Source organism: Hermetia illucens, chromosome 1 (genome assembly GCF_905115235.1).
Source record: "Hermetia illucens chromosome 1, iHerIll2.2.curated.20191125, whole genome shotgun sequence".
In the NCBI taxonomy this organism is placed as follows: domain Eukaryota; kingdom Metazoa; phylum Arthropoda; class Insecta; order Diptera; family Stratiomyidae; genus Hermetia; species Hermetia illucens.
Window position 1 is genome coordinate 9129584 of NC_051849.1, and position 22896 is coordinate 9152479.

The window sequence follows — 22896 nt, forward strand, 5'->3', positions numbered from 1 at the left end:
ATCTGCCAGCTGAACAACACAGATGGCGGAAATGCAGTTCATTGGTATTTTTCCAATTCTGATATTTACTCTTGTGTACCTATGATTCATTAAAAGCTCAAAATCACATCCCTGCGGTCAGTGCTTATCCACGACTTCCATCCCTTTTAGTCGCCTTTTACAACCCGCTCTAGCCCCTAGACAAAGGAAATTGAAGAACTTACCTTGCTCGTTACTATTCCATAAAATAAAAACAATTTATTTATCTAAATCCGTTTTCCTTTTATTTTCTCGTGTTTATAATTAAATAACCTCTTCTTACACATTTCTTCAAAATATTCTTCGATTTTAAATATTATACAATCCGAAACTTTACAACACCAGGAGCCTACTAGCGTAATTTTAGAATTAAAATCAAAATAGAAGCAAATAAATGCAAAGTTGTTTTTTTTACCAATTAAATAAAATATTTAATAAATTACAAAATAGCTCTAAGGAATTCGCCGTCAGCAAATAAGGACACTACCCTCCATTTAAATAAAAGTCATTTATTTTATATGTACACGTTTGAAATATTCAAAATCTATTTTGTATTGGTTTCCTACTGTTTCAATTCCAATTATTCTAATCGATAATAATTATATATACTTATTAGGGCATTCAAGACTAGTATAGAGAAGTCTAAGAGTTTTGTAGGTATACAACAAGTTCTTTCTCATTCGCATTAGGTGGCATTACTTATTAACAGTATCGTCTTCCTCTTAAAATATTCTTAATTTAGGAGTTGTATCTATAATTTAGGTTTCGGTAATTAATCGAATTTATACAAGTTGTTGCTCTCATTTTGAAAATATTACTTCAACGAATTTTATCTGATTTTCTCAAATAATTCGCTTTTTACTATGCTGAGAATTCACCCTGTCGGAGTTTAGTACACTTTTCTTTATTGAATCTTTGAATGATAACTAGGGAATCTAGATAACTAAAAAAAGATAGTTCTCATTGTGTTGGGAAGAAAATGGATTCCTTCAAGATAAATTTTCATATGTCGTATATTTTCACATCGGCACTGTTACATTGTAATTTTTCTTCAGGATTGGAAAAGTCAAAACTGACATTTTGCTAGGATCGTATGGAAACATAAAGATATAATGGCACTGGACGGGTCACAGTCGCTTCTGTAGAGCAACACCAAAAGATCCCAACTACTGCAAGGATTCAAGCAACACCTTTTGAATGAAGTTCCTGGAGTTCCTCCTCTTCGTGTGTTAAGGGTACAGTTGAATGATTATACAGTCCTTGGGCCATCAATTGTAGAGCTAAAGGATTTTTCGTTCCACTCGCCTTTTTAATTTTTGCACGTTTATTTTGAAACCAGATTTTTATCTGAGCCTCATTTAAGCCTAATTCAGCGCTGAGCTGTTGTCGTCGACGTTCGGTAAGGTAGCGATTTTCATTGAACTCATGCTGTTTGGGAGGAATAGAGAAAGTGAAATAAGTAAAGGATTAGGGGATGAAAGTTGAAATTTAAGATGCAGTTTTAAAGTTGAAGCGTGTTTATGACCATTCAAAAAAATTCTGAAATAGAATTATAATAAAAATATTGGAAACCTACCTTCAATCGAGCTAATTGTGGGCCACTGAATGCCGTTCGCGGACGTTTCTCATCTGATGATGTTCCCTTTTCACTAGGGGGTTTCTTTGGCTTACGCGTGCGCGGACCTAGGCGACAAGGAAATTGATCATTAATTTTCCAGTTTTATGAAAAGTTTCAGTTTGGTAAACTATAAAACACACACACATACATACTTCTGTTATTCATTCAAGAATATGATCTAAACATAAATCAGGTCTTCCCTAATAATATTTATGATAAAATCTTAAGATACGTGCTTACAGCTACAATTTTTTTCAGAAACTGGATGGTAGGCTGGCTCAGGACATGCAACCTCAGTGCCTTAGTAGTGGCAAGCTTGGCTAATTTAGCATCTAATGCTGTAAGGGATCTTAGTAGAGTGGAAATAAGATCTAAACCGGATCCTTTTCACAAAAGCTGGGAGGTAACCACTGAGGGCAACATTACCCCTATGCCCCTTAGGAGATTCGTCGCAGGACTCGAAAAGGAACTTGCATAGTCTCTGGATTGACATAATTACCGATGCCGTAAAAGACGACCGTGGAAGGCAACAAACTTCAACAGCGTTTGTTTTACTGGGGGGAACGCATAAATGAACTCGGTGAGTTCATCAAGGAGAGACGGAATATCTATCAAAATATCAGGGCTCTGGTATGTGGCATTAGGTTATCCTATATTAGGGCGGTAGAGGAGAAAAACGTCCAAGCGTCATGTGGCAAAATCACCTGGCAGACACAGGTGACGCTTCCTCAACTTAAGGTAGGTGAGGATGCGGCAAACAAAAAAAAGACGAAAACAAGTAGGGAAACCGGAAGCTGGACGCTTCAGGTACGAAAGGTTTTGTGCATTTCTCAGTACGTAGCACGTAATATATGCATATACAATATTATGTGAGAATATCCACTTTCGGATGATATTGACATTTATAGCCTTTAATTTGCAAAGAAGCGACAATTTTGACGTATTACAACTTTGCTCGCAATAGTGCGATTTCTACTAAACTTGGTAACATCATGCTCTATGTTACACCCTATATTGTTGCGAAATTTGGTGGTCCTAGCATGAACTTAAGGGGGGTTTTGCAGCGAATTACTAAAAATTATAGTAATATACTATTATTAACTTTATTTGTGCAGATATCAGTGTGGAAGGTATTTCGGAGCCAAGGCACCATATAGTGGCAGCCTCTTGAGTTTTTTCAGATTTTTCGGTTTGGTAGTTTCTGAGAATGGCCCCCGTAAAGGAATGGTCACTTTCAACCTCCCGCACTCCCCACCTTTCCAACAAATGTTTTTGAAAAGTACTGACCGAGACCTTTAATTTGATACCCCACATGACTATATTTGATGAAAAAAAAAATTACACCCCCAGGATGTAACTCACTGTATGCGTGAGCGTTCACAGTTCCCACCTTTCTACCAAATTTGGTGTTAATCGCTGTAACCGTTTCCGAGAAAAATGCGTGTGACGGACAGACAGACAGACAGACAGACAGGCAGACAAACAGACAGACAAACAGACATACATATGTCTTTTGGACACGGTGGGGAAAATGCTAGAGTGGGTAATCTATAATAGTTTACTCCCGGTAGTTGAGAGCCAAGGCGGCCTTTCAGATCGGCAGTATGGGTTCCGTAAAGCCAGATCAACCATTGATGCCATCAAATTGGTTACTGGCTTGGCCGAAGATGCAATCCACGGAAAGGGTAGTACCAGCAAATATTGCGTGGTAGTAACCCTGGACGTGAAAAATGCATTCAATCCGGCCAATTGGAATCTAATACGCAAATCTCTAGCGAAAGTTGGTATTCCCGCCTATCTCGCTGCTATCGTCGATAGTTATTTAACTGAAAGAACGCTCTGGTATGACACTGATGACGGACCCCAGGAGTACGTTGTTTCCGCGGGTGTCCCACAGGGCTCCGTATTGGGCCCACTACTGTGGAACATCATGTGCAACGATGTGGTGGGTTACGCTGACGACATAGCACTGGTTGTTGTCGCAAAGCATCTTGAAGATGCTGAGTTATACTCACGCGAGGCAATCAGTGCTGTCAAATGCTGGTTGGAGAGCTCTGGTTTGACGCTTACGGAGGAAAAAACAGAAGCGGTCCTCATCACTAAGCGCCGGAAGAGAAATTACGCCTGTGTTAGAGTCGGGAATCATATCATCACTTCCAAGCCGGCCATCAAATACTTGGGGATGGTGATAGGCAGGAAGCTCAGCTATAAGCAACACGTACAGTATGTTTGTGATAAATCATCCAAAGCTAGTATGGCCCTGGCGAGGATGATGCCGAATGTGGGAGGGCCACGGCATACCTCTAGGTTGCTTATAGCCAGGGTGGTGACCTCAATCATGCTCTATGCGACCCCAGTTTGGAGGGAGGCGTTGCGGATGTCAGTTAACACTAGCAAACTGAATGCAGTCTACAGGAGGACAGCTCTGAGGGTATGCTCTGCCTTCAGGGCTGTCTCAGATGATGCAGCATTCGTCATCTCTGGAATGATGCCGATTGACATCTTGGCAGATGAGATGGCGAATATATACCATGTGAAGCCAATCTCTCCCTTATTGCAGACGAAGGAGGCTGAGAGGGAGAGATCCATAAATAGTTGGCAAGAGCGGTGGGAACGCTCGGGAAAGGGTCGGTGGACTCACAGGCTCATTCCTGCCATCAAGGAGTGGTTGGAGAGACGACACGGTGAGATTAATTATAATCTCGACTTCCATCACTTTGCAGGAGCATATACTAGTGAGCACGATAGGTCGATAAGGTGCAGGAAGTGTGGAGATGAGGACCATCTTATCAAAGATTCCACTGGAGATCCCCGATGTATGTTGTGCAAAGGGAAAAAATAAATAGACGACCGGCGCGTTGAAGGTGTCCGGCATATAGGAAGAAGCTAAATGAGGTTGTGCACATCAACCTCAACCACTGCTATGCAGCTCATAACTTGCTATCGCAAACCATTCCAGAGTCAAATGTGGACGTGGAGGTAATATGTGAACCTTACCGAAATTACATTAGTGCTACATGGGTGAAAGACTCATCTAGAAACACGGCCATATGGGCAAGCAGACGGCAAGTCATTCAGGAAAAAATGAACTGAACATAGACTGGAGAAGTCGAGTTACGAACACCAGGGGCCAAATCCTGCTTGAAACCTGCGCACACCTGGACACCGCACGTTGAATGCGTACTCACCTTCCGAGGCAGAAGGCTAGGCTTAATCATCGATCTGACTTAACCTCAGTGCTTCGTTGGCCAGAGGGATGATCTGGCAACCACCTTTCTCTATATCAGAAACCTGGGAAGCGACGGTCGAGTGAGTAACAGAGTGGAGAAGTGAGTAGTTCACTGGAGCTTTCGAAGAAGAGACTTTCCTGGCGGCCTTAAAAAGAGTAAAATGAAAGATTGCTTTGGAAGATATTTTCCTTTTTTTGGCTAAAAGTATCTAATCTATTCAAATACGTATTTCGATGGCCAACTGTCCCCTTCTTTAGTGTTTTATTTTCTTTGTATAGATACTTTTAACCAATAAAAAGGAAAATATTTTCTAAGGCAATTTTTCATTTTAAGACTTCGTACAAAGTTGAAATGAACAATATTCGTGGACAAAAATCACCCCAAGTGACGTGCCCGCGACTCTTGTTGAAAATAATTGCCATCCTTTTCTCCCAACAGGAGGAAAGTGGACCTCAGCCCACGGTCCCACAGGATGTCTTCACAATCCCCGGGGCGACCGAGGAGGAACTACGCGAAACTTGTGGTCGAATTGGGGATATTAAGGCTCCGGAATTGGACGGGACTCCGCACAAAGCCCTGAAGTTTCCTGCTAAAATCAAACCTTTATAAACACATTTTAATCATGCATGGTAGAAGGAGTGTTACCCGCCAGAGAAAAAGGCACCTGGTGCATCCTCTCATGTGGCCCTATCTGTCTTTTAGACACTATGGGGAAGATGTTGGAGATGGTGATATACAACAGGTTGCTACCGTTCGTCGAATTAGCGGATGGTGTATCGAAGCTACAGTATGGGTGTCGCAAAACAGGATCAACGGTCGATGCAATAGCAAAGGTCGTAGGCCTGGCCCGGGAGACATCGGCCGCTGGTAAGTGCTGCGCAGGGGTGATGCTGGATGTCATGAATGCCTCTAACTCGGCCAACTGGGGTTTGCTAAAGGCGCTCTAGCTAATCTGGGCGTCCGAGCTAAGTAGCTAGGATAATCGAGAATTACCTCTTGGAAAGAGACGGTACGAGACGGACGAATATGTTGTGACAGTAGGTATTCGTCAAGGCTTCATATTGCGGCTCCTGCTCTGGAACATAATGTATAATTAAGTGCTCGCATGGAAACACTGATTGGTTTTCAGACGTGTTGATGGTGGTAGCAGTTGCAAAACGGCCGCAGAACTTGAAACTGAATGCAAGTGAAACCATTCATGCCACCAAAACATGGCTCCAAAAAGTGAAACTGAACCTGATGGAATATAAAACGGAGGCGGTCCTTATTACCAATCGGAGGAAAAACAATACTGTCAAAATCCGAAGTCGTTTCAAAATCGATCATTAGATACTGGCGGGTAATGATCGTTGCCAAGTTGAGCTTAGACTTCTAACGAATTAGGCAAACAGTTTTGACCGAAGAACGGGGGCGAATCGTCCTGAAGTGACTACAGACTTCCGGAGAGCCACTGGCAGGAAGCTGTACAGGAGATGACAGCAACGATGAGATAATTTCGAAAAAGGCCGCTGGACCCATACATTGATCCCGAATTTTGGGAGAAGAGGAGAGTTTAATTACCACCTAATACAGTTCCTTATAGGACACGGTAGATACAGGAAGTACTTGAATCGCTTTGGATTGGATGAGTCACAAGGCTGCCCCGACTGCGTCACTACACCCCAGGAGCTGAAGCATGTTATGTTCCATTTCCGAGATCCACTATTGAAAGAGGCTGGATTAACGATGCCCTCAACGCAATTATCAGACCGCACGATTTCGCGGAGGAGATGCTCAGGTCGGAAGAAAAATGGATTGCGATAAATGCAAAGGAAAAACTGCAGGAACTGGATCAAGTATGGAAAGTGCGACGAACGTGCGACTTAGCCGTGCCGGTGTAAACCAGAGCTCTCCTTGCGAAGTAATACTTCTCGGTGGACCCGCGAGGATATGGCCGTAGAAGTGGGGTGGTTTTTGTGGGTGAAAATCTCACACATCGCCGCGGCGTCTTTTTAAGATTTCTACCTCCATCCATAAAAGGAAATAAAGAAGCCTAGCTAGCTTCTAGCTTATTTGTTAACCCTTTGGTTAACCTGACACTAGCTGGATATATCCAGGCATGATGATGATTGATGGCTCAATTGTAAGACATAGATGTTCGAGAAATATATAAAAATTAACTGAATTATCTAACATTTCATTTGAATTAAACTCCGCTTGCATTTTATTATTATCATTCTTAACGCTAAGCTAAGAACGGTTACCATTCAACTAGCTCGGTCATCGCACCGTCAAAATTAAAACAATTTACTCAGTTTTCTATCCTGGCGTTATCTGGATGTACCTATTTATATATATATGGTTACACACCGGAAGATGAAAAGAATCAACTTAACTCCGAGAGAAAAAGCTTGAAAATTTTCTGAAAATCTGCATAAGTCTACAAATAAAACCCGGGAAAATCAAGGAACTCGGAGCAAAAGCACAATAATCTCTGTAATAAGGACGATTGAGGTGGATCCTCACGAAGAAACCGGATACGATTTTAGTGAGTGAGAATCCCATATGTAGTACAAACTGGCACAGCAGTGGCTTTGTAAGATTTCTTCCTCCTCCAACTATTAGAAACCCGGAAAAAATAGACAGCCAAACAATTTTAATATTTCTTTTCTACAAAGCCCTAAAAACAACCCTTCATTTCATTCATCTATCGCATTACCGCCCGCCTTGCAGCTCTCTATGTTTCCTAGATTCGCTCGACTAGATAGACCAATGAACGTGGCGTCGCGGTATTGTCGACGACGATATTTTGTCGAATCGGTGGCGTAGACTGCTATGATCACATCTGAAATGAGAGCATTTATGATCGATGTTGGACTGCCCTCATTATAAAAAAAAATATTAGAGAATAGTCTTTGATGGCATTGTTGATTTGCGCTGCCAAGAAATCCTTAGCTGAACACCGAAGTCGATAGCAAACGACCAAAAACTGACCACAACAACGATCAATGCGCTAGTTAGTAATTTGAGATCTCTTGACTCGACCCGGATCAAGTGTATTACCGAAAAAAATGGTGTATTCGATCCAAAGGAACTGATCCCACCCCAAGAGTTTACATTGAATTCTTTCCAACATAAATACTCTGCAAGGATCATATGTAGTTAACTCCACTCGGGGTTCAGGAAAGTATTTGCTTTTTGCTTCTATAGCGTGACTATCACCCATCCCCCAAAAGCCAGGGAATAATTTTCACAGTATTCGATTCAAACATACAAAAACTGTTAACATTCCACTGCTTGTACCACTTCCAGGAAGAGTATCATAACGGTCATTTGGAAAACAATGACTTAAGTAATGAATTTTCGAGAACCACAAGAGGACTCCTTAGTGTCATTATACAACCATAAAACTCTCATTTCTCGACCAATAACTGCTTAATTCCCAAAGTTCCAAGATGACATTATTGCTTTGCCTGCTTGCAGGCATCCAATTGAAATCCCTCGAAACTCTTGAAATAAAGTGGTAAGTGTCCAACTTCACCAATTTTAGGAAGCGACCCTTCCCTGACACTCTGCCTATGCCTGGAGATGCTTGAAAACAATTCGTAAACTGAAATAATTAGAATCGTAATAACCGTTTCACTCCTAAGAAGTCAAGAAACCAGAACTTGTGAATTTCAACAACCCTTCCTTGGATTTCGAGGAACTTATGTCATTGAACTATTTGGTTTCGAATACGTCTATGTACTTCGTTGAGGCGAGAGGATTCTTCTGGTTGCCATCCCCTAAGTATTGCAATGTTAATTTCTCAAACATCTTTTTCCACGCTAATATCCTCGAAACAATATTGACATGAAAACATTCAGTTCCAAGGATAGAACAATGTACGACCCTTCTGTACTTGGTGGCTTCCTTAAGGATACCAAGGAAGTAATTCTTGGCTCGGCAAGAAATGTTTCCCGCCAGTTTGAAATTAACTACACTTAGTCATGATGAAATAGCAATGATATGCCATTTTGGGGTTGTTTAATTGTTTTCAACCCTCTAAGGGAAGTTTTCAGCGGATTTAACTCCAACTATCTATATGTACGTTGGTATGTTCATGGAGCGCTCCTGTAAGCATTTTCTCAGTTCATTTCAATTTACTTTCAAAAATTGAACTTCAATTTACGAAACAAGATCTTCAGATTTAAGGTGGTGTTCCTGTTTGAGGGTGTATGAATCTGTTTTCGATTCAAAAGGAGGAGTCGAAAGAGTCGAAAAATTTGTGGTTATTGTATACGCACAGACTTCAGGTTCAAATGGAGGGACGATACAAGGGTAGTATGTGCCCCAGCATGGTAGGCCGTGGTGTACTACGATTAAAAACTAGGAAATGACCTCTGATTTACTACCTACAGCTCTGCTACCAAATCGTACTCTCGCCTACATGTGGTATCCGTCGGGCAATGGTTGACTCTGGGCTGACGTTTGCAGCATTTTACCGAAATGACTTTCAGGCTAATGCTATGAACGCCTCTGTCCCACTAGTTCTGGCAGGCCTCAGAGAATGCTCAACATTTTGTCCCCATTAGGATGGTGTTGTAGGTCCAGAAGGACCATACGTGATTAACACTGATGCAATTCTGAGCGCAAGACCCATAACCCGCTGAACGTGGATATAAAAATGGAGTTAGTCACGGAAGGAAGCAATATCCATAAGGCGAAGCAAATTACAAAATTGGAAGAAATGTTGGAAGACGGAAAAAGACGTTCCATTCTTCATAGTATGCGGATATACTGCGTGGTGTCAAAACTGACCCGAAACCGCAGGAAATCGACAAAATGTTGTCCAGAAACAGGGATCCATTGCTTAAGCTAAGCGAAAGAGGAGAAAAATTAGATGAATTCAGAAGGACCATCGGAGGAGCCCTGGACGTTCAAATCCTAACCCAACGTATTACCGTCGAATGTAAAGACATCGATGAAATTACTGACAATGAGGACATAGTCGCGGCGATTAACTGTCAACTCGAAATCGGAGAAGCAGTAACATAGGGAGATAATGCAGGATATCATTGTCAGATTGCGAGAGGCAACTGAACATGGAAGGGCTCTTTTCAATATGCAGTTTGGATTCAGGAAAGGTCACTCCATTGCCGATGCAATGAAAGTAATGGTATACACTGCAGCCACTGACATAGATGGTGAGAGATGGCGATGGGATCAGTGCGCAGGTGTGAAGAATGCTTTCAAATCGGTAAACTGGTCGGCCATCGAAACCTATCTCATTCGAATGAACATTCCCCGCTACCTGAGGTACATAATGTCTAACTACTTTACAGAGAGAGAGAGCTAAAGTACGAGAGTGGCCAAGGCACAAGTTACTACCGTGCCTCAGCTAGAATCCCTCAGGGGTCGACTCTAGGTCTACGTTTGTGGAACATCAGGTTGGCAGAAAGGATAAAAATGATAGGCTTCATCGACGATATTGCTATGTTTGTAGTTGCAAAGCACATTGGAAGAACAAGGGTTGGCTGGAAACTGGCGGACTAGTGCTCGCAAATCACAAAGCAGAAGCCGTTTTGATAACACGTTGGAAAACCGGTGCCCTGAGAATGATTTGTGGCGTTCGAATCATATAGTCAGGCTGCTGCCGGAAGATATCTTAGCTGAAGAGATGTCACACACCTTCATCAGAAGAACGAGAACCCATGATCAAGAGCGAAGAATGGGCATCATCAATGATCACATGGTAGATCCAGATGGGAAAAGGGGTATAATTAGGAACGGGGCGCAGGATGGAATACATGCAGGAGGAGGCTGCAGATTAGGAGCTAGGGGTTGATACTAAGGATGGGTAGGTTTTATAAATGGGATTGGGAGTAACTGCCGGTATAGAAGACTATTCTACCTTGGGGCTCGAAGAGGCAGTTTTAGGATTGTCGGGATAAGAGAAGTTGAGAGAACAGATGAGTACGAAGAAAATTGTCCTCAGCGTTCTCAATCTGCATGGCCTGGATGATAAGGGAATTGAAGTGTACTACAATTTGGTTAACAAATTAATGGCCTACAGGCGTCTATACGGGGAGTTTGACAGGAATAGTATAGGATTTGGTTTGAGATATACTTGAGATATCTTGAAGCACTAGCGGAGGATCTTCCGTTCTCTTAGGGGGAGCCTCTCTATTTGGGACGGAGAACTATCGAACCAGAAGATGAAGCCAACAGTGAGAAGAGGTCTGATAAGCTGTTTGTAACAGAATAGCTCGGGGATTCGGGGCGTTGGGGCGCTGTATTTTGGGACGGTATGCAGGGATTTGCGGACACCATTTGCACGGTTTAGTGCCTTCGAAACATTAGATGCGTGAAAAAGACGGGAAGTTCATTGTCACCCCTAGGTAGGTGACTTCGTTCACAGTGGGAATGGGCGTTCCATGGATTTTGAAGCAAAGGATGGAACTTTCTCTCCTTACTTTTGGCGTGATCCTCATGTTGCCGCGAAACACAACTGTTTCACACTTTGGGGGATTAACGGGTAATTTCCAAAGGGTAAAATCACTATAAAGCTCGTTCAAATAGGAATCCAGATGAGCTTCGCCAGGAGAAATATGTTTAGTGGTTATGTAAAGGATCAGATCATTCGCATCAGGACTCGATTTAGGTAGGTCAGCGGTAAACAGGGAAAACAAGGTGGCTAAGGCGACTGAACCTTGGGGAATGCTCGCTGGACATATATATGGGGATGAAAAGAGTTGTTGGATATTAACTTGTAATTTCCGCCCATCTAGAAAGTTAAGGATTAACTTACAGAGGTGCAGATGAAATTTGGGAACTTCAAAAAAACTTGGCATACGGAGTCGGGCAATATCGGAATAAGCTGTTCTTAGGTCTAGGAAGCAGGGTATGGTTGAATTCTTCTGGTCAATACCGTGAAGAGTATCTGCTTTAGAGACAAGAGAGAGCAGCGCGTGCTCGACCGGGTATTTAGGTCGATTTGCAAACTGGAAACCGGAACCGGAAAATAGACTTAATAGTCCGCTCGAAGATGTTGGCGGAGGACAAAAGGATGGAGACAACGCTGTAGCTATCAGGATTAACAGGGTTTTCGTTTTTTTGGAGATGGGAGTTATACGAGCACTCTTCCAATCGATGGAAAAATGGGTGTTGAGTGCGCAATGGTTGATAATTGGGGCACGGAAGGTGGAAATGCTTGGAACATTTTTTTGAGGCTATGGATGGGATTTTGTCAGGACCTACCGATTTCTTGTTTTTTTAATGCCACGATCGACGCCGTGACCATGTCCTGTGAGAGGATTTGTGTAGTATGAATGCGATGGGATGGGATCGATTGAAGTCGGTAAATTGATTCGTTCACCGGTTGACCGTATGTGCAATGTGAAACAGTATGCTTGCAGGAAGTGCTTTGCTAGGATGTTAACCTTTCCAAAAAGGGAGATGATTAAGAGTAGGATTGGGGTATGTTAGGTTATTTTACCCAGGGTTAAATTCGGTGTTGGAGAGGTATTTGTGGAGGTAGTCGGTATATAAACTCCTCTCTCGGGTGGCGCTCTGCTACAAACCGCTTCACCGTCGAAGCAACTTTTCATTAGCAGACTTCCCTATAATTCTTCTTCTGATGAAGTTCCTAATTATATCAGAAGTAAAGCTGGTTTATCTCTATCGCCTCTTTCATGAGTGAAACTAACGAAGGATGGCTCCTCCGACCGCGTAATTGCATCCTTCAAAGTAACGTATCCAACCCTCCTTTTGGCCGCAAGAAATATTCATTAAGCCTTACCAGCGGAATAAATTATGAACAAATTTCCGTATCGCCTGCCACGCCGCCCAGCATTAACAACTTATTATATTTATGTGAGAGGCCTACGTACCAAGCTGTCGTGTTTCAATCTTTCTGCTCCGGCTTTCCAACACCATCTCATCTATATTACTGAAACGTGGTTGGATGATAGGATCTTAAGCTCTGGGCTCCTCGAGGGGTTGTCTGCCTTTCGCTGCGACAGAGATCGCGTGGCTCCAGGTAAGTTAGCTTGTGGAGGTGCCTTGATCGCAGTTATGTTCCTCCTATGAGCTGAATCCATCTGTTCTTCATCTTCTATCCACTATGATTGCATCACCTTGTATGTTTTCCCTCCCAACGCCAGTTCTTTTATTATATGTTGCATATACTTCCCTTACCACAGTCCCTGCGATCTGTACGATGAATTCTTCGACAATCTTTCAGAAGTCCTTACTGTAACTTTCCCCTCTCTTCCCTTCATTTTTTGTGGTGAATTAAACCTCCCTTTGGTCTCGTGGTCGTCTCTCCCTTTATTCATTTTCATCAACACCGTGCTAAATCTTACTCTCGTACGGACTTTGACCATTTCAGCCCTCTGCGATCTTCAGTTAAGTCGCTGATAGTTAAGTCTAGGAAGAATTATCTGGACAGTGTTGAAATTGAATGGGCGTGTAGTGCTACTAATCTTCTGGATTTCACCAACTTTGTGGCGAAATGCTTCAACTCTCGGCAGAAAGTCCACGTCATTTACCAGGACTTTTTATAAGGCCTTTGTCCAAACTCGCCTCTCCCAACATTCGTCTATCACTTATTTCATGACTTGGCTTCTACCTCTCCTTCCGATCCTATAGCGTTTCCTTTGATGGTTGCACTTCTCTTCTTTTTTCCCTCACCTCTGGTGTGCCACAGGGTTCCATTCTAAGACTTCTTTCATTTTTATTCTTTATTAACGACATTCCCTCTATTCTCACTTGTTCTTGCTTGTTATACGTTGATGACCTCAAGCTGTTTCGTCCCCAATAGATTGCGTTTCCCTGCAGTCAAATCTGGATACTTTGGTCCATTGGTGTACAATTAATAAGTTAGATCTTAATGTCAGCAAATGCTACTCGATGTGTTACTCGGTTAAAACCTCTTCCAAACCTTTCTCCCACTCCCTTGGTGGTTGCTCTCTGTCCTACCTGAACTCTATCCTCGACCTGGGGGTAACCTTCGACAATAAAATCCGTTTTGACAGCCACTACTTCGATATCACCAATCGGGCTTTCAAAATGTCAGGTTTCATAGTGCGTTCCTGTGTTGATTTCACTTTGGCCCAACCCCCATAATGCTTTTTAGCTCCCTCGTGAGAAATATCCTTGAGTATTGTTCCGTGATTTGGTCCCCCTGCTGTTGGATGGGAGCAACAGTGGATCAAGTCTGGACTTAAGGATCCGGTCAATGAGCTTCCAGTTCACCTTCTGGTAATCGGAAACTGAGGGTGGGAAGGGTCAATAGCCACAGCGGAGCGGTTGAAGGATGCACGGATGTGGTTTAGTACATAGGCGGGAATTAACGTCCTTGAATCACGCAAGCCTTTGGTTTCCGCTGATGTCTTTGGAAGTTTTCCACATACTGGCTTAGCCGAAAAAGAGGTTCAAATTGACAATTATCTTTACGAATGCACGAAAATTTGAGGAATTTTAATTACAACCCTTCAATGAAACCGGAGTTTAAATCAGTTCAGCGAACTCCTAGACTAATCAATGCAGTAGAAGGGATTCACTCTGAGATCCTTACTATTTCTCGATGACAACCTCCACTTTGTATAATGGAAAATTCAAACAATTCCCCCAACTCACCCCCTTAAACGAACATCTAAAAGTTCTGCCTGCGTAACTCCCAAAATGGAAGCAGCAATTTCCAATTGCCTTACTGAATGAACTCCACTTTTGAAAAGTCATTGACTAAATGTATTCATTCGCTTTATTGCTACGAACCCATCGTCCTCGCAATGGAAAGCTCATTTTAAAGAGCAATTCGCGGAAATTGTTTTTAATTACGTTTATTATTAACATGTCTGCCACTTAAATGGCTCAACACCCTCCGCGCTTTCTTTGTCGACCAGTGAACAACTCTTTTAATTTTACGGGCGCACGAGTGTTAAGATTAAGTGTCAGCAATTATGCTTTTGGCAGCGCATTAGCCCAATGAGGACTTATTTCTCAGAAATTTCCACGTCTTTCGTAAGACCGTGTAAACTTTAATGGCAGCTCCCAAAGAAATTCGAGACATCCTCTAATATGACAGAAATAAATTTACTCGGCAACTTTTTCAATTATTTCGTTGATATGTTTTGTTGTTTGTTGTTTTCGTTTGTTGTTTGGGATTCAAAATTGTTCTGGAGTGAACGGACAAATGTCACCGTTTCGTGGAAACCTGAAAGACATTATCTATTGTAACAAGAGAACAGGTTGCAGGTCGAGTTAGATTGATTTTTCTTTGGAAAGTTAGAGGAAGCTAGGAGCAAAGTTAGATACTTCGAGCAGAGTTGGATAACTGCTGCCACGCGGTCTAGTCTTGCTGAAGAGCTTCTGAAGTGAACGCTAGCCCTAGTTTAGGGTTCTAGATTTGAGATGTACAATCCATCTTGCAACCGCAGTAGAAGATTTGAATATCTCCTCGAAATATTGAAACAAGATACTTCCCCGGACGACCACACATCCTGCTCCTCCAACCACATTTCGAAGGTTGCCTATCGCTGATGTGAATCAAAACATATTTAGAACAATCAATCTGAGCCGAAATATCTTTGTTGGGACCTCCGAGTAAAGCATTACCCTTCTAGTGTGGTATGATGTCACGAATGTGAAAAATGTGATAAATTGCAATGGAGATAATCTGGGAATGAGCTTTGTGGCTTTATGGCTACCACTGCAGGTCGTTTGTTCGATTCTGCTGTTAATCCCCTTCATTGGAGCTACTGATGTTATAATTTTTCTTTTCAGGTGTTCCACATAATGACGGCTATTACTCTTCTCACTACTTAGCGAGTTTCCTAGAGCTTATGATATTGTTACTTTCTCGACATTCGATATTTTATGAGGCTTTGTTGTTTTTTGAGAATAGCATTATTTATTGGGCGATAGACATGACATTTGAAGGTTTGACAAATATTGACCGTGAATAGTAATCCAATACTTTGAAAAATTAGGTAAGTGGTCAACAATTTGCTTCAGGTCATTTAAATGAATACTGTTTTCTCCTCTCCTTTTCCTACAAAGCGTACCAGCTTCCTGGGGTTCCTCGGTTCACATTTGACAGTTTTTATAATATTTATATATTTCTTGAGCTTCTTTCTCATTTAAAAGCGGCGTTAAATCGTTTTGTTCGGATTTCCCATTTTTCTTGGTTATAGGCTTGATCTAGGTGGAGTTAAGAGGCTTTCAAATCGCCCCCTTGGGTTCGCCATCGAATGCATTCTGCTCACAGCTGTCAAAAAAACCCCGTCGTCCTGTCTCCTGATAAGAACTTCTATAAGCTCCAACTGTTATGAAGGAAATCAGTTGTTTAACTTTAAGCGGCCAGCTTTTCTGGAAAACTGCCCACCCAAACAAACATCGGACGACAAAACCACTCATTAGTAATACTCCAGAGGATGACATTGTAGAGGAGTTAGCCATGGAATCCAAGCGCTGTAACTGCGGGGGCTCTCATCTCCTGTGCGACAATAAGAGACTAGGCGTAAAGAATACAGCTCAGCGGGAGCAACTATCGGAGCTGATCGGATCGGTCAGCGATCTAATGAAGTTCCTAGAAAGCAGACTTCAGGTAGCGGTACCTTCTACGTGCGGCCAACTATCTGCATCGCAACAATCTGAAGTAAACGTTAGAATCGCGTGTACCGGTGGCATTCACACGGATCCCGAAAGTGAAATACTCTTCCAAGTTGTGAAGAAGATAAACCTCAAGAGGAAGGCCTTAGAGTGTCATTAAAAAATACTAAGGCGGACAAGACACTCATTTTAGCTAAGTCCATTAAGGACTATAACAAAATATTCTCTCTTATCAGAAAGGAAACAACAAGCACCCTACCAACCCTAATAATTCAGTGTCTTATGACTAAGAGTCTCCACAGGGAACAGATCCTAAGGACATCCTTTCGGATTTTAACATGGAGCACTTTCGATTAAAAGTGCGTTCGGTTGCTAATTTTCTTGCAAAGAAGGAAACGACTTTTCACAAGGAAAATCCTTCGTTTCCACTGTTGTCCCAATCGGGGTTGTTCGTTGCTACGTTCGAGGTTTTCAAAGCGAAATATATCTTCCACCAGAAGATCACTTCACAGAGTTAAGTGCGTTGATGATGTCCAGTATTTTAACTGCTAGAATTTCGGTAATATTGCGCAGAAGTGTCATTCAATAAAAACGAGCTAAATGCCACCTGTTGCCGCTTTCGATCACGCTGTTCCGCAGGGTAGAGGCGCTGAAGCAGAGTCTGATGAGATCGCCTCTACCCTGCGATCGAAACCGTCAAGTCAATATTATAATTTTTAATAGCTATTAGTTTCTCCGAAGCGCTCCTCCTATGTAGAATACGCCAGATGCACTCCCTGTTCACACTATCCAAATCTTCCTCGAAATCGATAAAGAGCAGGTGAAGCGAAGATTTCAACTGCATGCACTATGTTTCCTAGGGTGATGATGTGACTAATGCAGGAGAATCTGGAGCGGAAACTTGATCTCGGTTCATCAGACTTTCGAAATATTCTTTAATACGTTCCAAGATTGTTTTAGCTATTATTATTTGAGCGCCAGGGGCACGCAGATACGCCTCCAATTGTCACATTCAAAACGGGTGTCCCTTTTGGAGTTTTAATGACCATTCCCTTCTTCCACCCTCTGGGAAAGATCTCGTACGAGTGAAAGAAGCAGATCGACGGTAACTGCGGGTGCAGTGATAAATAACTCTCAAGCCTAGAAGCTTTACTCCGTTTAAGATTAGTAATGGCCGAAATAAGTTCTCGTTTTCTTTGAGGAACAATCCATATTCGCCTGTTACGGTGACTAGCCATTTCATCCAGAAGAAGAGAAACCTCAACGGATGCGATAGGGTTAAGAATCGGGATGAAATGTTCTTTCCATCTCTTTAGCTGCTCGCCATCGTGGATCAACCGTTGATGACCTTCACAGGACCATAGAACGATTTGCAACCACATGCAAGTTCCTTCGTGATGCGGTATACGCTTCTGAAACAATTGCATCCTGCGGCAATTTGCGCTTCCCTGACCAGCACAATAGTAATTTCCCTTTTCTCACGGCGCAGACTACTATGTTTAACTTCCCGGAATTTCATTGAGTATCAGCGGTCAATAGAGCCTTCAACCCCTTCCGTTCATCGATTCGCTTCCACAATTCGGCAGTGAGCCAGATCTTATGACGCTCCTTCAGGACGTGGGCGACAAGCTGCGCAGCATACAAGGAAAAAACATTTTTGACGTCAGCCCAATTTTCATCGATATTTTCAGGCAGGTTATTCAATATATCTGCCGTCCGATCAACAAAATCGCTCTCCCCACTATCAAGCGATAGCTGATTCATGCAAATGGTCCATGTTGATGTTGACGTTGGGGGGTCGTAGCTAAACAGATGGTGATCCCTTTTAAGACTGATTTCAATGCCTCTGCACATGTAGGAGACAGCTCCAATCGCAAAGCGGTCGATCTGATTACGAATACAGTTGAAATCCAGCCGACCTTATGGCAATAACGAGGCAGTGGAAGCTGCAAAAATTCACGAACATCCCATTATCGTTACGGTCGCCAAAACCGTGTTACTCATTCATATGTTCGAGGAAGGTGCTGAGAAAACTTGGCATTCAGATAATCTACTGCGATTACAATATCAATGTCGGGAAGCCTCCCTTGAACTGCGTGTAATTGCTCATAGAAAACATGGTTCTCCACTATATCGGAGGTGCTCAGAGGTGGCGGTGAGGAAGATGGGGCGGCAACCCTATCGGCCAAACCAAAACCAAGTGGTCGAGGAGAACCTCCATAGTGGTGGCACCGGGAGACGCTAAAATCACTTTGGTGTGCCGGCCGTGATTCAGTAGGCAAATGCTCCAAAGGCCTAATCAGGGTGATCAGATCCGAGTCTGCACGGGGACTCATCTGAAGTGGCAAATTGGTCACGAAACCTTACCAGGGGTATACTGGTACCATGGGAACCGGGAAAGCCCCCCTAGTGGGAGTTTCATGGTGGTTGTGGTTGTGCTCAAGCGAGAAGAGACCTTCGGGCCTCGACGTGGTGTTGCGTATCAACACATGTGCCGTACTCCATAGTTCGGTAGAGATTTAGGTAATTCTTGCATCCACGAGTATGAATGCTAAGCCATGCACTTGGTATAGACTGGTACCGTTGTTGCTTGTCTCAGCGGGGCTCTGATTGTGGTCACAAAATCAATCGGTGTCTTAAGAGGACCGTAGGATTAAGTCTTACGACAGGTGCCTACGTAAAACACCATGGGATTCCACTATATCGGAAATCTCCGTTGGTCCAAAACACTGTACAATTCTTATGTTTCTTACCACTGACCAGGATCTTTCATTCAGAAATCTGTCAGAAGCCGGCTCCCAGATCAAAAGAGCGCGCCACACCGTCTTCTACCACTCGCCTTTCCAGCTTTCCATTATTGTAACAAGCAGGAAAAGAGTACTCTCCAGAGTTCCATTATCTTTTCCACTTAGACCCAGAATGTCCAGCTTATATCGTTAGAATTGAGTTGGAGAAAACGAGCATTCTGAGGATACTCGACACCGTTGTCAAAGAGAGTGGGCATATTTCAGAAACAAACCATAAGTCTTCTGCGTGAGGAGAGTCCCGCAGTCCCCCCATTCGTGGCGTTGTTGTTGTTTCTGTGGCCATAAAATTTCTTTCCCTTTTAGTCATTCTTAAGCTCAAAAACACAGGGTCCCTTTTGAAATATTCATTGAAGTTTTTAAAAACAAGCATGCCCCATTAAATTCGCTTTCAGTCAACGTGACGTTCCGTCTCTCCTTAGACATTATTAGCTGATCCAATATGAAATATGACTAACTAATTTTGAAAAAATGTTACGAAGGTGGGTCGCATTCATTTCATTCAATCTTACGAGTGGGTTCGTTCCGTTTTGGGTCATTGTTGTTGTTAAGGAATCTTCGCGAAAGGAAGCCACCATCCTCCAACTAAAGGTCCAGTTCGTTTTGGTGGGTGCCATTACGAGGTTCGACCCAAGGATCAGCTTATTAGGCGCCTGTCAGTAAGTGAAAGTGCAAAGCTGAATCACTCGCTGACTAACTAGATGCTTGGCAAACACGCCCTCAGTCGGCTGCACTGTGAAATGGAGGAGCTCGGTGGGGACGAACTTGACGCGGAGTTTCTGTTGGAGGACGCGCCGGTCGTATTAGCGTGCGCGGTCGGCAGCTCCCTGGAGGTATTGACTGCCACGACCGATAAAATACACGAGGTACATGCACGCTCCGTGATCGCCGAAATATCGGGCGAGACCACCGAGATTGCGAAAATGTAGAAGCAAACAGCTGCTCTTACAGGATTATGGCCACATTTTCACCGTCCATCTCATGAAATAGACGTTTGAGTAGTCACGTGCCACGATCTGCACCGAATGTGTACTGGTATCATCGTAGATTTTCAGGCAGAACCACTAAGTGTACCACCCCATTCACATTTATCGCAGCACAAAAAAAAAGAAAAAGTTTGCTTGAAGACGCAGCGACGGCTACCCGAAGCGCAGCAAGAAGGGCAACAGGCGCAATTTTCTAGTGGACCCTGATTGTTTCTGCAGCAGCTAAAATTAGTGATAGCAAGCACCACGCCAATTAGCATTCACGGCTGCAGGCAAATAGACATGATACTGGGCTTGCGTAGGACTTTTTAGTGGCGTTTCGTTTTAGCTGACATCAGCATCCCCATATTACGAAATCACGTCTTGTACCACTACGAACTACTGGTGGATATGCGGCATAGACCCTTCATAGAAACCAAAGCGTCTCTTAGGTCGTCAAGGGAAATTTTAACCCGCTCAAACAACAGCACTCTTTCGATTGGTTTTGGGGTCCACGTACTCGCCCAATCATTACTACCAAATGTGGTATTTCCTAGCCAGATAAGCTTGATGTTTAGTACCACATAAAACTACCCTCTCTCCAATCATTTCGAAACTGTAGTGGTACAGGACGTGAGTTCCTAATATGGGGATGCTAATGTCATACCAACAAATGGTTGTTATTCCCGAAAATATTCCAAAGGCAGCAATTTGCACACCTTTCGGACTCTTTGAGTTCACACGGATGCGTTTTGGCCTGTGCAGTGGGACGCAAATCTCCAGACATTCATCCACTCTCTACTACTGAAGTTAGACTTCCATTTCGTCTACTTAAGCGACGTTCTGGTCGCATCATCCATCCCTTCGGCACATCTCGAGTACGTTTTTCAACACTTCCTTGATCATGGCCTAGTTGTCAACGTTGAGAAATGAAATTCCACCTATCGCAGGTGAAATTTCTATCTAATTTCACCACCCCTTACGGTGTACAAGCCGACCCAGGGTAGATAGAAGACGATTCGAAACCTTGTTTCCTGCCCAAAGCAGTGCACTGCCAGTCACTCCATAACGCTTTCCTGTCTGGAGGTAAAGCCAAAGAACCGCGGGAGGTTGTATGGTCTCCAGAAACCACCCAGATGTTTGAAACCACTAATCAGCAACTGGTAGACGTTACATTTTTGGCATTTCCTTAGCAGGATGCACCCGTAACCATGCTCGTCGAATGCCTTAGACATCGCAGTAGGCACTGTTCTTCACCAGTGAACCAAAATTAGCAGCCTACGGGTTTCTTCTCAAAACATTTGAATCCCGCTTAACGGCATTACAGCATCAACAATCGTTACCTACGTATCTGAGCATTAAATACTTCCGTTCTTCCCTTGAAGGCAGGCTGTTCACCTTGTTTAAGGACCATAAGCTTATCAGTTTTGCTTTACGACAAAACCAACGACAATGCCTCACCTCGCCAAATTCAGCACTTAGCCTTTATAAGCCAATTTATTTCGGACGATGAAGACAACTTATCCACTGAAACTTTGTCCTGCTCTCTTCTCGGAGCTTGGTTTCAAACATCATTGGACAATGGCATACCATCTGCTAATATGGCACACGATGATCCGTACCGGTCGCAGGTCTTGCTTTTCGTTTTCCTTGGCCTCCATGCAGCCGCCCACGAAGAGTTTTCTGCCTGTCCTTATGATCTATTGTACGGCAAGAATCTACGACTTATCAGCTACCTGGGCTTCGCAAGAGAAACGACCTAAGAGAGTCTGAGTGTAATTATGTGGTGTTTCCAGCGATTAATTATTTGAAATAATAAAACACTTGTTTTTTCTTTTTCGCTGGTATAGGTATATTTATTTTTGCAAATACCGATATTTCGGAGAGATTGGATTGTTGCGGGAGGCCGTTGCCAAATTGAAACCGCCTCCACCATCTCGTCACGCGCAGCCAGTTGTCAACACCTCTAGGGACATCGGTACCTTTAGCGACGCTCTGGCACGTTATACCAGATTAGTCGAAGTATAAGAGTCCTACTTTGCAGACTATTAAAGTTTTGCAATAACTGTCAGTCCATATAGGTGAGGGAGATCCAACCCGGAAAATCTATAATGACAGCAAAAGGAGACGTGGGAGAGCCTGCCTCAATTGAAGCAATGTCGTAAGCCAAGACGCCAGAGAGCTTTTAGTGATATCAAATTGGTGGACCTTGGTGGAAAACCGTGATGCCTGAAGGTCCTTATCAAGGTAGGCCTACACCATATGTGCGTCACACACTAATAAGTGAGGACGACCCCAATTACGCAGAGACTGATAAGCTATTGCAGAAAGCTAGAAAACGAAAATCTTAGCTCCTGAAAAAGTAGGAAAATAATAGTAACTAAAAACTATTTTAGCCACAAAGGTTATCCTTCTTGATAAATGGGGGAATTTATTTAATAAACGTTTATATACATATACCTGAAAACTGATGCCATCAATTCAATCACGATAAGCCATGAGCTCTCCCATTTCAAAGAACCCTTGTAAATGTGAGCTTATCAATAAAGTTTTCAAATTGAATTCCTTAACACCCTATAACTCACTCATTCACCTCCACTCGCACTTGTCACCTCTCCATTAGATTGTCGGGAATGCATACTTACTTCGTCCTGAAATAAAAAGAACAGAAAAAAATAAATTAATGA

General features: G+C 43.0%; 1 protein-coding gene across 1 annotated transcript in view; it reads right to left on the bottom strand.

The window, feature by feature from the left end:
• Positions 1–257: 257 nt before the first annotated feature.
• The window catches only part of LOC119646908 (homeobox protein invected), a 228334-nt gene continuing 205695 nt past the window's right edge, over positions 258–22896 (bottom strand). Inside the window, exons 2-4 of the mRNA XM_038047578.1 lie at positions 22855–22860; positions 1595–1701; positions 258–1446 (exon numbers count right to left, since the gene is read on the bottom strand). Coding sequence (XP_037903506.1) covers positions 1198–1446; positions 1595–1701; positions 22855–22860 — 362 coding nt within the window. The 3' untranslated portion in view covers positions 258–1197. The remainder of the gene's footprint in view (positions 1447–1594; positions 1702–22854; positions 22861–22896) is intronic.